Here is a 13963-nt window from a genome sequence, read left to right as displayed (position 1 = left end):
TCAGCATGAATTAGAAGAACATATATGTAGACAGACTGCAGAAGGGTTTAAAAGAAACAGGGTTTTAGCAGAAAGGGATTTTACTTTTCTTAATATTGACTGGGATTGCCTGAGTGCAAGGGCTGAGATGGGGAGGGATTTGTAAAACACATTCAAGAGGGTTTTCCAAAGCAGTGTGTAGAGAATCCAACTGGGGAGGGGGCCGTATTTAACGTCTTAGGGAATGAGGACAAGCAAGTAATTGAAGTGTCTGTGAAGTGTTTTGGGAACAGTGCCCATAGTTGGGTAAGCTTCAAGGTAGCCATAGAAAAAGATAAAGTTGGTCCCCGAGTTAGGGCCCGAAACTGGGGCAAGGTGAATTTTGATGGTGTAAGACAGGACCTGGAAGAGGTAGACTGGGAGCAGCTGCTGGGGGAAAAACATCATCTGAGAAGTGGGAGGCATTTAAAAATGAGACAGTAAGAGTTCAGAGTCAGCATATCCCTGTAAGGGTAAGAGGCACAGATGGTAAGTTTAGGGAACCATGGTTGAAGGATATTGAAGGCTTGATCAGGGAAAAGAAGGAAGCATACGTCAGGTGTTGGAAATTGTTATTAAATGAGTCACTCATTTGATATTGGAGAAAACAAGAAAGGAATTTGGAGGGCAAAATGGTGCCTTGAAATGATCTTGGGAGGTAGGGTTAAAGAGAATCTTAAAGCTTTCTACAAGTATATTAGAAACAAGAGGGTAGCTAAGGAAGGAATAGAGCCATAGAGCACACAAAGAGGACCTTCAGTCCAACTGGTCCATGCCAACCAAGTTTACCACCTAAGCTAGTCCTATTTGCCCACTTTTGGCCCATATTCCTCTAAATCTTTCCTATACATGTACCTTTTAAATGTTGGTTAATGTACCTGCTTCAACCACTTCCTCTGGCAGCTCGTTCCATATACTGATCACTCTCTGGGTGAAAAAGTTGTCTCTTGGGTTCCTATTAAATCTCTCCCCTCTCACCTTAAACCCATGCTCTCTAGATCTTGACACCCCAACCCTGGGAAAAAGACTCTGTGCATTCAGCCTATCTATGCCCCTCATAAATTTATATACCCCTCATTCTCCTATGCTCCAATTAAAAAAGTCCCAGCCTGCTCAACCTCTCTCCATAACTCAGTCCCTCAAGTCCCGGCAAAATCCTTGTAAATCTTTTTTGCACTCTTTCCAGCTTAAATAGCACCTTTCCTATAGCAGGGTGACCAAAAGTGAACACAATGTTCCAAATGCAGCCTCACCAACATCTTGCATAACTGTAACATAACATGCCAACTTTTATACTCAGTGCCCTGACTGATGAAAGCCAGCATGTCAAAAGCCTTCTTCACCACCCTGTCTGCCCGTGACACCACTTTCAGGGAACCATGTACTTGTATTCCTCGGTCCCTCGGTTCGACAACACTCCCCAGGGCCCTACTGTTCACTGTGGAAGTCCTACCCCGATTTCTCTTCCCAAAATGCAACACCTCACACTTACTGGAATTAAATTTCGTTTGCCATTCCTCGGCCCACTTACCCAGCTGACCAAGATCCCTCTGTAAAACCACCTCAGGGACTAGAAGGATAATCTATGTGAGGATCCAGGGGATATAAGCAAGAACCTAAATGAATACTTCTCATCAGTATTCACAGGGGAGGACATAGAGGCTGGAGAGTTAAGGGAGGGGTGCGCTGATATTCTGGAGCTCATCCGTGTCAGCAAGGAGGAAGTGCTAGAAATATTGGAGCGCATTAGGCGTATAAATATCCAGGGCCGGACAGGATCTGTTCCAGAATACTAAGGGAAGCAAGGGAGGTATTTGCTGGGGCTCTGATGGAGATTTTTGCATCTTTGTTAACCACAGGTGAGGTAACAAAGATGATAGAAGACTAGATGATAGCTAATGTTGTCCTCTTGTTCAAAAATGGTGGATGTTCAGGCGAGATGAAGTCTCACAAAACTGACTTTTTTTGAGGAGGCAATCAAGGAGATTGATGAAGGCAGGGTGGTAGATGTTGTGTAAATGGACTTTTTTTGGGCTTTTTTTTTACAAGGTCCCACGGGGTAGGTTGGTCCAGAAGGTGAAGGCACAAGGGAGCTGAACTGGATCCAAAATTGGCTTGGTGATAAGAGGCAGAGGGCAGTGATGGATACCGCAGGGATTGGTGGTGGGACATTTATTGTTTGTTATTTATGTAAATGACTTGGATGAGAGTGTAGGGGTATGATTAGTAAGTTTGCAGATGACACAAAAATTGGTGGAATCGTAGATAACGAAGAAGGTTGTTTTTAAGATACAGCAGGAAGCTTGGGCGGAGCAGTGGCAATGGAATCTAATCCAGCCAATTGTGAGGTAATGTAGCTTTGGAGGTCAAATTCTGTTAGGATATATAGAATCAATGGCAGGGACCTCAGTAGCATTGATGTACAGAGAGACCTTCAGATGCAAGCCCATAGGTCTCTGAAAGTGGCAACAGAGGAGGATAGGGTAGTGAAAAAGATATTTGGTACGCTTACCTTTATAGGTTGAGACATTAAGTATAAAAGTGGGGACGTAACGTTACAGCTAGTTAGAACACACAATGTATTGTGTACAATTCTGGTCACCAGTACAGCAACAGAAAGAATAATGAAGAGATTCACCAGGATGTTGCCTGGAATGGAGAGCTGTAGTTATAAGGAGAAAATAGATGCTGAAAATGCTGTGGTGAAAGTCGTACCTCCTGACACCCCAAAGCCTTTCCACCATCTACAATGCACAAGACAGGAGTGTGATGGAAGATTCTCTACTTGCTGTGGATGAATCCAGCACCAACATTGCACTAACAGGCCAGAGTGGCTATAGTATGTATAATATAAAAATAAAAGCAAGTAATGTATAATATAAAAATAAAAGCAAGTGATTAGGATTTGTAATTGGAACGCATCTGTTTAGTATTTGGAATACATTGCCAGATTGGATGGTGGATATCAATTTAATACTAGCCAAAACAGAATCACAAAAGGAGTTGACACAAAAAAACTGCTGGAATATGGAGAAACAGTGATGAGTGTAACTAACTGGATTGATCTCCACAATGCCAGTGCACATTAGATAGGCCAAATGAGCTCCTTCTGTATTGTATTATTGATTCTGTGATACACCAGGATTAGAAGTGATAGTTGTCAGCCTGCACAATGTCAAATTAAATCTGTCCACTTATTTCTGTTGTATTTAAAATTTTCAATGGGACATAATATAGTTACAATTAAATGTGAGGGAATTTATTCTCTAACAAAAAACTTCAACCACATGAAACCTTCCTTATGAAGAGGCCAAATCATTATATTGGAACTTTAATATTAACCTCCCTTCCAACATTCCAGTGTGCTATAATGACAAAGCAGTTTATATTCCAACCCACTATTTTAACAGATTTCTCTGACTTTGTTATGTACTGGATACATTCAACTCACACTAATGTACACAGTTAGCTACTAAATCTGAATACAGTTTGCACCACAGAATGCTAAGAGTGCAAGGAAATACCACATACGGTTCTGATTGACAGCTAATGGACTCTATTGTCAAAAATTGAGATTGTGGTGTTTTTTGTTTCATGCGACATACAGTCATAGAGCAATACAGCACAATACAGGCCCTTTGGCCCAACCAGTCCATGATGACCACGGTGCCTACCCAGCTAGTCCCAATTTTCTGTGTTTGGCCCACATCCCACTAAGCCCCGTCCTCCATATACCAATCCAAGTGCTTCTTAAATGACACTATTGTACTTGCCTGAACCACTTCCTCTGGCAGCTTATTCCATGTACTCAACACCTTCTGCATGAAAAAGTTGCCCCTCAGGTCACTTTTAAATCTTCTCCCCCCACACCCTAAACCTATGCTCCCCCCCACCCCCCCCCGTTTTGGACTCCCCTACCCTGGGGAAAAGACTGTTACCATCCACCTTACCTATGCCTCTCATAATTTTAAACACTTCTATAAGGTCACCCCTCATTCTCCTATGTTCCAAGGAATAAAAACCTACCCTGCCCAACCTCTCCCTATAACTTTGGCCCTCTAGTTCTGGCAACATCCTTGTAATTTTTTTCTAAAATCTTTTCTACCATGATTTTAAATTAATTCAACAGCAGTAAATCGCATTAGCAATCATTTCCAGGTGACATTGCACCAATTATGAAAGTAGCTGTTTTCCCAGTCACTTAAAGTGATCAATTGTTTTGCCACACAATTCCTCAGCAATTGAAGCATTCCATGCCTTCAAGGAGCGAGACCTAGACCACAATCAGGCAAGAGCTTATAAGTGACAAATAACATTCGCACCACAAAAGTGCCAGACGATGATCACCACCAACCAGAGAGAGTCTAATTACCTACCCACGACATTCAATAGCATTAGTATTGCTGGATCCCCCACCATAATCATCCAGGAGGTCATATCTGTCACCGCGACCTGCATCTCCTCATTGCCAGTCACTTCAACTCCCCCTCCCACACTATCACTGACATGTCAGTCCTTGACCTCCTCCACTGCCAGAAGTCCAAGTGTAAACTGGAGGAACAGCACCTCATTTTCTGTCACAAGATAAGGGAGCAGAAGCAGGCCATTCGGCCCATCGAGTCTGCTCCAAGGAAAAGGGAAAAAGAAATGGGGTGGGAAAAAAAGAAAAGAGAAAAAAAACTATTCTATTCCCATTTTCCAGCCTTATCCCCATATCCCTTGATACCCTGACTATTTAGATATCTGTCTATCTCCTCCTTGAACACCCCCACTGATCTGGCCTCCACTGCTGTGCGTGGCAAGGAGTTCCACAAGGTCTTGGAACCTTGCAGCCTAACAGCATGAACATTGAATTCTCCCACTTTAAGCAATCCCCACCCCCCTTCCCCACAGCCCCCCCTCACCATGCTTCTTCCCTTCTTCCCTTTCCTAGCCTCTCTTTTATCCACCCCCTTTTTTTTCCTTTCTCTCCTTACCTTTGACCTATCCCCCAGTGGATCTGCTCTCCCCTCCTCCCCCTACCTATCACCACCTTGTGCCCACCCCACCTGCCCTCTTTTGCCCACATACCACTGCTCTGCTTTTTCCTCCTATATATTGGGCTTCCCCTTTTCCTATCTTCAGTCCTGAAGAAGGGTCCTGACCCGAAATGTTGACCGCCTGCTTTTCTCCATGGATGCTGCCTGGCCTGCTGAGTTCCTCCAGCGTCATAGTGTTTTTCATCTAGGAGGTCAACCTTGACCAGAAACCCAATTGGACCAGCCATATAAATACTGTACAAGGACAGTTCAGAGACTGGGCATCCTATGGTGAGTGACTCACATCCTGACACCTCAAAGACATCATCATCTACAAAGCACAAATCATGAACATGATGAAATGTTCCCCACAATTGGATGAGTGCAGCTCCAATAACTCTCAGAAGCTCAACATCATTCACAACAAAGCAGCCTGCTTGAATGGCACAGCATCAATCACCCTAAATGTGCATTCTTTCCAGCATCAGCATATAGTGGCAGCAACATCCAGATCAGGAAAAATAAGGAAAAACAAACAAATTTCTTTCTATACTGACATAAATTGGAGCTCAAAAAGGTACGGCAGAGCAGCACAGCTAGTGGGATCCCTCCCTCAGTGCCAGAGACCTGGCTTCGACCCCAACCTCAGGAGCTGTCTGTGTGGAGTTTGCACATCCTCCCTGTGACACCATGGGTTTTCTCCGGGTGCTCCGGTTTCTTCCCACATTCCAAAGATGTTCGGATTGGTAGGTTAATTGGCCACTGTAAGTTGTCCCTTGTCATACAGTCATAGAGTTGTATAGCACATAAACAGGCCTGTCTGACCACTGCATCTATGCCGATGATCATGTCTTTCCACACTAATCCCACTGGCTTGCATTAATTCCATATTCCTCTATGTCCAGCTCATTCAAGTACCTTTCCAGATGACTGTTAAATGTTGTTACTATTCCTGCCTCCACCACCTCCCTTGGTAGCTCAATCCAGAAACTGACTGCTCTTTGTGTGAGAAGTTTACCCCTCAGATTCCCTTTAGATGTAGTATTAGTGTAAATGAATGGTTAATGGTTGGCATGGACTTGGTGAACTGAAGGGCCTATTTCCATGTCTGTCATTTCTAAAATAAAATCTAGATGGCATTATCCAATTTGAATGACAATTCATGTACTTTTAAATTCCTGCCAATGCTTTTAGTTGCTGATGATCAAAGAAGTTAATTAATTCATTACAAAAAGTATAGTTTGAAAATATTGATGATACAAGGTGTCACAGCAGCCATTTCAGTGATGTTACAATATCAATGTTTGCTCACTTACAGCAAATTATTGTATCAAAAGAACACATCATTACCGTGGATCCACATTTGCTGTTGCTTCGTCAATGATAAGTATTTTACTTTCTCTAAGCACTGCTCGGGCGAGACACACTAGTTGTCTTTGTCCAACGCTGAAATTGGAACCAGCTTCAGCTAGTTCTGTCATCAATTTATTTGGCAATTCTTCAACTACTTCCTTTAGCTGCACCTACGAAGCGAATCATGCAGAGAACTATTACAGAATTTACATTTTACACTGATTTAGCGAAGATACTTTCACTCTTTACATAGTTGTCTAATCTTGAAAAACATTGTTTCACATCTGGTCATTCAAAGTCTTCGGTACTAGAGAAGTGGGTGTTTTTAAAAAGTTAGATTAGTCATGAGGGCCACAAGCAATTTCTGGTTTTCCATTAAAGCTCCTACCTCTTCCAATGCATTCCACAGTGCTTCATCAGCATGTTCATCAAAGGGATCCAGGTTCTTCCTCATAGTACCAGTAAATAAAACAGGGTCCTAATAACAAAAAAAGTTTACATTTCTGTATTTTCTTCTAAAAATTACTAATAGATACATAAAATGTTCACACTCTGTTTATAATTCTTGGACAAAGCAGACAATACAAAAGGGTAAAGGAATAGAAGATAATTTTCTCTGCACACCTGTTCCTCAAGTTCCAGCTGACTATTGGGGGGTCTATAATACAGCCCCCCTAGAGTGACTTTCCCCTTGTTTCTAAGTTCTAATCATATGGCCTCACCGGATGATCCCTCAAGAATGTCGTCTCTAAGTACTGCCATTACGTCCTCCCTTATCAAAATGGCAACACCCCCTCCTTGCTTACCTGTACCTCTGTCACATGTGAAGCATCTGTATCCTGGAACACTGAGCTTCCAGTGCTGCCCTTCTGTCAGCCATGTTTTTGTTAAGGCTATAATATCCCAGTCCCCAGATTCAATGCATGGTCTTGGATTATTGGAATATAGTGTCAAAGAGACATACAGCATGCAAGCAGGCCCTTCAGCCCACTGAATTTGTGCTGACTGTCAACCATCTATTTACACTACCCTACATTAATTCCACATTTTATTTTTGTCCAACATTCCCATAAACCCCTCCCAGATTCTACCACTAGGGGTAATACATAGCAGCCAATTAACCTGTATCACATACTTCATGTACTTCGGATGTGGGAGGAAACCAGAGCACCTGTTTGGCTTGGCTTGATGGTAGAAGACACAGAGTTGGTATGGAGGGTTGTTTTTCAGACTGGAGGTCTATGACCAGCTGTGTGCTGCAGGAATCAGTGCTGGGTTCACTGTTCATCGTTTACATTAATGGTTTGGATGAGAATGCAGGTGGCATGGTGAATAAGTTTGCAGATAACGTTAAACTTGGTGGTATAGTGGACAGTGAAGAAGGCTCTCTAAGATTACAATGGGCCACTGGGCCGAGGAATGGCAGGTGGAGTTTAATTTTGATAATTGCAAGGTGTTGCATTTTAGGAAGAGAAACCAGGGTAGGACTTACACAATAAATGGTAGGGCTCTGGGGACTGTTGTAGAACAGAGAGACCTGGGGGTGCAGGTACATAGTTCCTTGAAAGTGGTGACACAGGTATACAGGGTCGTGAAGAGGATGTTTGGCACGCTTGTCTTCATCGGTCAGAATATTGAGCTCAGGAGTTGGTTCATCATATTACAGCTGCACAAGATGTTCGTAAGGACACATTTGGAGTACTGTGTACAGTTCTGGTTACCCCGCTTAAAGGAAGGATGTCACTAAACTGGTGAGGGTGCAAAAAGGAATTATTAGGATATTATTGGGCCCGGAGGGCTTGGGTTATAGGGAGAGGCTGGATTGGCTAGGACTTTGTTTCCCTGGAGCATAGGAGGCTGAGGGGTGAACTAAGAGAGGTTTATAAAATCATGAGGGGCAAAGATAAGGTGAATAGCCAAAGTATTTTCCCCAGGGTAGTGGAGTTCAAAACTAGAGGTCACACATTTAAAGTGAGAGGGGAAAGATTTGAAGTGGACCTGAGGGGCAACTTTTTCACTCAGAGGGTGTTGAGTATATGGAATGAACTGCCAGAGGAAGTGGTAGAGGCAGGTACAATTATGATATTTAAATGGCATTTGGACAGTTATATGAAAGGTTTGGAGGGATATGGGCCAAATGCAGGCATATGGGACAAGTTCAGGTAGGCAACAAAAACACTTCCTCAGATCCCCTCTAACCTCTTACTCCTCACCTTAAACCTATGCCCTCTGATTTTAAATGTCTTCATTATGGAGAAAAAATTCTCATTACCCACCCTATGTATGCCCTTCATAATTTTGTATACCTTTCTCAGGTCTCCCCTCAGCCTCCCCCACTTCAAAGAAAATAAATCCAGTCCATCCAGTCTCTCCTCATAACTGAAATGTTCCATCCCAGGCAGCATCACGGTAAGTCTCCTCTGCACACTGTCTTTGCACTCGCATCATTTCTATAGTTTAGCGAGCAGAACTGCACACGATGTTTCAGCTGTGCCCTAACCAACATTTTGAAAAAACTGAGCCAAGATCTCCCTGTATTTATTTTCTATGTCCTAGCCAATGAAAGCCAAGTTCCCATATGCCTTTTTCACCATCTTACCTGTGCTGTCGCCTTCTGGGATCTTTGGACTTCTAATCCAAGGTCTTTTTGTTCCTCAATATTCTCAAGGGTCCTGTCATTCATGGCATAAACCACCTTTATTTGAACCATCAACATGCACTACTTCATACTTATCAAGATTACATTCCATTGCTATTGTATCTACCAGCTGATCAGGGTAGTCTGAGACTACCCAACTCACTATCAGCAACATCACCAATTTTCCTGTCATCTGCAGACTTACATACCTCCTACATTACGTCTAACTTGTTAACTATATAATAAACAGCAAGGGTCCTAGCATGAATCCCTGTGGCACACCACTGGTCACAGGCTTACAATCACAAAAGCAATCCTCTCCATCACCCTTTGTCTCCTATTACCAAGCTAATTTCTGATCCAGTTTGCCAATTTACCTTGGATCCCTTATGTTCTAACCTTTTGGACCAGCATTCCATGTGGGACCTTGTGAGATACCATGTAGATTTCATCAACTACATTGCCCTCATCAATATACAATTGAGATAAGGAAATTTTTCTTTTCTCAATAGGACTGTGAATATTTGCAATTCTCTAAGCTCAGCCAAGAAATGAAATAGAAAACTCTTTAAACTTTCAAGGAATCAAAGGTTATGGGGATCAAGCAGACAATGAAGATGCACTCAGATCAGCCATGGTCTTACTGAATGGCTGAGCAGGCCTACTTTTCCTTCCATTTTGTATAATATGTTACAATTCCAAGTATCTCAACTTGGTAAGAACTCCACCACTTCCATCTGCTTCACATTTATTTTGCCAACAACTGACCTCGGCAACCCCTCCACACACAAAGGCAGCCAGAAACGTCCCACATTCAGAGACAGACAGACAGACACTCCTCCAACATACTCTCCACATTCAGAGAGGGACATCACCACACACAAGGAACAGAAGAAGTTATTAAGAATTAGGGGCATCCCTTTGAGCCTGCTCTGTCATTCATCAAGAACATGGCTGATTTTCTAACTCAGTGTGATTTTTCAGAACTACCACCACATTCATTCATTCCCTTAATATCCCAAAATCTCTCAACCTCTGTTTTGAATGAGCTCAATGACTGAGCCTCTGTGGGCCTCCAGGTTAGAGAATTTGAAGGATTCACCCTCCTCTGAGTGAAGAAATTTTTCTATATCTCAGTCCCTATTGTCACACTGGGCCCCTGGACCTGGACTCCTCAGTCAGTGGAAAAATACTCCCTGCATCTAAACTGTCAAGCCTTTTTGATGAGATCACCTGACTCGTTCTTCTAAACTCTAGAGAATACAGTCGTTGCCTGCTCAATCTCTCCGCAGATGGCAAAACCTTCCCCCTCTCCCCACCAACCCCATCCGTGGAATCAGTCACTAGACAGTGCATCTTACTGCACTTTCTCCATGACAAAACGATACACAATACTTCAGCTGAAGTCTCACAAAGGCCACACAGATTGCAATACGACTTCCTTAATCCTGCAATCAAATCCTCTCTTATAAAGGATAACAAGTAAACCATAACTCTCAGTTTCCTGTACTGCTATCTTTGGGGATTTTTGAACTTGTACCCCAAGGTCCCTCTGTTCCAAAGTACTCCATAGGGCCTTACCATTCATTATTTATGTCCTAGCCTTATTAGTCCTTCCAAAATGCATCTCCTCATCTATCAGCATTAAATTCTATCTGCCATTGCTCTTACTAACTCATTAATATTGTCCTGAGCCTCACAGTACCCTCCTCATAATCAACACCACCACTAATTTTTGTGCTACTGTGAACTTATTCTTATGTAAATCATGTATGTAAATATGTAAAGCATGTAAATCATGAAAATATATATCCGCAATTTGGATGTGGTTCACCTCTCCCCTTTTGATTCCCATTATCAATTCCCTTAGCAGGCCGGGAGCCGTTGGAGCAGCAGTTCCCTTTCAGGTACAGTGAGCGTATTTAAAAAGCTTGTGTGTTTTGCGGGCTTTTCCTTTACAGAAGCAGCCCGGGAGCCATTGGAGCAGCAGTTCCCCTTCAGGTACGATGAGTGTATTTAAAAAGCTTAATAAGTGGAGGGCAACTGAAGGGTTAAACAGAGTGTTGAGTGGTTGCTCAGAGGGAATGTGTACTTGAGGTAATTGGCAGGGACAAATATAAGGAGGGGTAACTGAAGAGGAGTGGCTAGTGGGGAGCAGTCAGTGTGTGAGTGGCTCAGGGTAGGAGTGGAGCTCTGAGGATTTGGTCGGCTGAGGATGAGCTTACTCTCAGAGAGGTAATACTGGTAAGTTCCTTTAATTTAATTAACTTAGGAGTAGGTAATGAAGGTGGCAGTTGTGTGCTCTGTATGTGGGAAGTCAGGGACAGCACACTTGTCCCTGAGGATGATGCCTATAAAAGGTGTGTCCAGCTGTAGCTCCTGACAAACTGCATTAGGGAACTGGAGCTGGGTGAACTCCGGATCATTTGTGAGGCAGAAATAGACAGGAGTCTCAGGGAGATAGATACCCCTTTAAAAAAAAATCAGGAGGCAGGTAGCTGGGTGACTGTCAGGAAAGGGAAGGGGTATAGACAGAAAGAGCAGAGCACCCCTGTGGCTGTTCCCATCAACAATAAGTATACTGTTTTGGATACTGCTGGTGGGGATAACCTACCAGGAAGTTGCAGTGGTTGTGTCTCTCCCACTGAGATGGAACCCTCAGCTCAGAAAGGAAGGAGGGAAAAGAGAGTAGTAGTGATAGGGGATTTGATAGGGGGACAGATAGGAGGTTCTGTGGGAGAGATTGAGAATCTTGGATGGTCTGTTGCTTTCCTGGTACCAGGGTCTGCAATATCTTGGATTGAGTTCTTGATATTCTCAGGAGGGAGGGTGAGCAGCCAGATGTTGTGGTCCATGTTTAGAGAATTAGGTGCAAAGTTCAAGGACAGGACCTCCAAGGTTGCAATCTCAGGATTGCTACCTGTGCTATGAGCTAGTGAAGCTATAAATAGGAGGATCATGCAGCTAAATATGTGGCTAAGGAAATAGTGCAGGAGGGAGGGCTTCCTGTTTCTGGACAACTGGGCTTTGTTCCAGGGAAGGTGGGACCTGTTCTGATGGGATGGTTTGCACCTGAACTGGAGGGGGACTAACACCCTTGTGGGTAGGTTTGCTAGTGCTGCTCTGGGGGTTTAAACTAGATTTGCAGGGGGAGGGGAACCAGAGTGTTAGAGCAGATAGTGAGGTGGAGGAGGAAAAAGGTCATGTGAGGACTGCATGTATGGACAGAAATCAAAGGTTTGTATGTGATACAGGTGTATCTGTTTCAATGCAAGAAGTATTGTAGGTAAGGCAGATGAGCTTAGGGTGTGGATTGGCATGTGGGATTGTGACATTATTGCTATTAGTGAGACTTGAATGCAGGAGGGGCAGGACTGGCAGCTTAATGTTCTGGGGTTCTTGTTTCAGATGTGATAGAGGGGGAGGGATGAAAGGGGGAGGAGTGGCATTACTAGTTGGGGAAAATATCACAGCTGTGTGTAGACAGGACGGCCTGGAGGGCTTGTCTACAGTGGCCATATGGATGGAGCTGAGGAACAGGAAAAGGTGTGGCCACACTAATAGTGTTGTACAGGAAGTCCCCAGATTACGAACAAGTTCCATTTTTGAGTCTGTTCTTAAGTCGAATTTGTATGTAAGTTGGAACAGTTATGTACAGTTCACAATTAGTGTCAATTAGTCAAATGTTTGTCTTAGTATATAGTATATATTTTACTTAAAACATCATAAATATAATAATGCTTAAAACAGTGTTTTGAGCATTGTGCAAAGTCTGCCCTTTTGTTAGTACGAACCATTGTGTGTAACTCATTTTTAAATAGGCTTTACAGAGGTTGGTTCATTAGTATGGGTGTTCATAAGTTGGGCATTAGTAACCTGGGGACTTCCTGTATCATAGACTACCCAACAGTCAGAATTGGAGGAACAAATCTGTTGTGAGATAGCAGACCGATGTAAGAAACAAAGTTGTAGTAGTAGGGAATTTTAACTTTCCACATATTGACTGGGACTCCCACACTGTGAAAGGGCTGGATGGCTTGGAATTTGTCAAATGTGTTCAGGAAAGTTTTCTAAATCAATATATAGAGGTACCAATGAGAGAGAATGCAATACTTGATCTCCTATTAGGGAACCAGACAGGTCAGGTGACTTTTGGCATTTTGGGTCCAGTGACCATAGTGTCATTAGTTTCAAGTTAATTGTAGATAAGGACAGGTCTGGTCCTTGAGTTGGGGTTCTAAATTGGAGAAAGGCTAATTTTGTGGAAATGAGAAAGGATCTAGGAAGAGTGGATTGGGATAAGTTGTTTGTTGGCAAGGATGTGCTCAGTAAGTGGAAGGCCTTCAAAGGTGAAATTGAGAGTACAGTTTGCATGTTCCTGCCAGGATTAAAGGCAAAGTTAGCAAGCATAGGGAACCTTGGTTTTCAAGGGATATTGGTGATCTGGTTAAGAAAGAGGTGTATAGCAGGTATAGGCAACTAGGAACAAATGAGGTACTTGAAGAGTATAGAAAAAGTAAGAAAATACTAAAAGGAAATCAGGAAGGCAAAAAGATGATATGAGGTTGCTATGGCAGATAATGTGAAGGTAAAGCCGAAGGGTTTCTACAAGTATATTAAGAGTAAAAGGATAGTAAGTGACAAAATTGGTCCCCTAGAAGATCAGTGGTTGTCTGTGTGGAGCCTCAGGAGATGGGGGAGATCTCAGTTTTTGTTTTGCATCAGTATTTACTCAGGAAACTGGCATAGTGTATATGGAAGGAAGGGAAACAAGCAGTAGTGTCATGGAGTATGTAGAGATTAAGGAGGAGGTGCTTGCTGCCTTACAGCAAATAAAGGGAGATAAATCCCCCAGGCCTGAAGGTATTTCCTCAGACCTTGAGAGAGACTAGTGTAGAAATTGCAGGGGCCATGGCAGATGTATTTAATGTCCTTA

At 43.0% G+C, this 13963-nt stretch overlaps 1 protein-coding gene across 2 annotated transcripts in view; it reads right to left on the bottom strand.

Annotated features, from left to right (window-relative positions):
- Positions 1–13963, bottom strand: part of abcc4 (ATP-binding cassette, sub-family C (CFTR/MRP), member 4) — a 353844-nt gene that overhangs the window by 25732 nt on the left and 314149 nt on the right. For both annotated transcript variants that reach the window (XM_052025926.1, XM_052025927.1), the window contains exons 27-28: positions 6778–6867; positions 6387–6559 (exon numbers count right to left, since the gene is read on the bottom strand). In XM_052025926.1, the coding sequence (XP_051881886.1) occupies positions 6387–6559; positions 6778–6867 (263 nt within the window). The remainder of the gene's footprint in view (positions 1–6386; positions 6560–6777; positions 6868–13963) is intronic.

The sequence above is a fragment of the Pristis pectinata genome, chromosome 11 (assembly GCF_009764475.1).
Source record: "Pristis pectinata isolate sPriPec2 chromosome 11, sPriPec2.1.pri, whole genome shotgun sequence".
NCBI classification, from domain to species: domain Eukaryota; kingdom Metazoa; phylum Chordata; class Chondrichthyes; order Rhinopristiformes; family Pristidae; genus Pristis; species Pristis pectinata.
The sequence above is the reverse complement of the archived record's forward strand: the minus strand, read 5'-3'. Positions and strand labels throughout refer to the sequence as shown.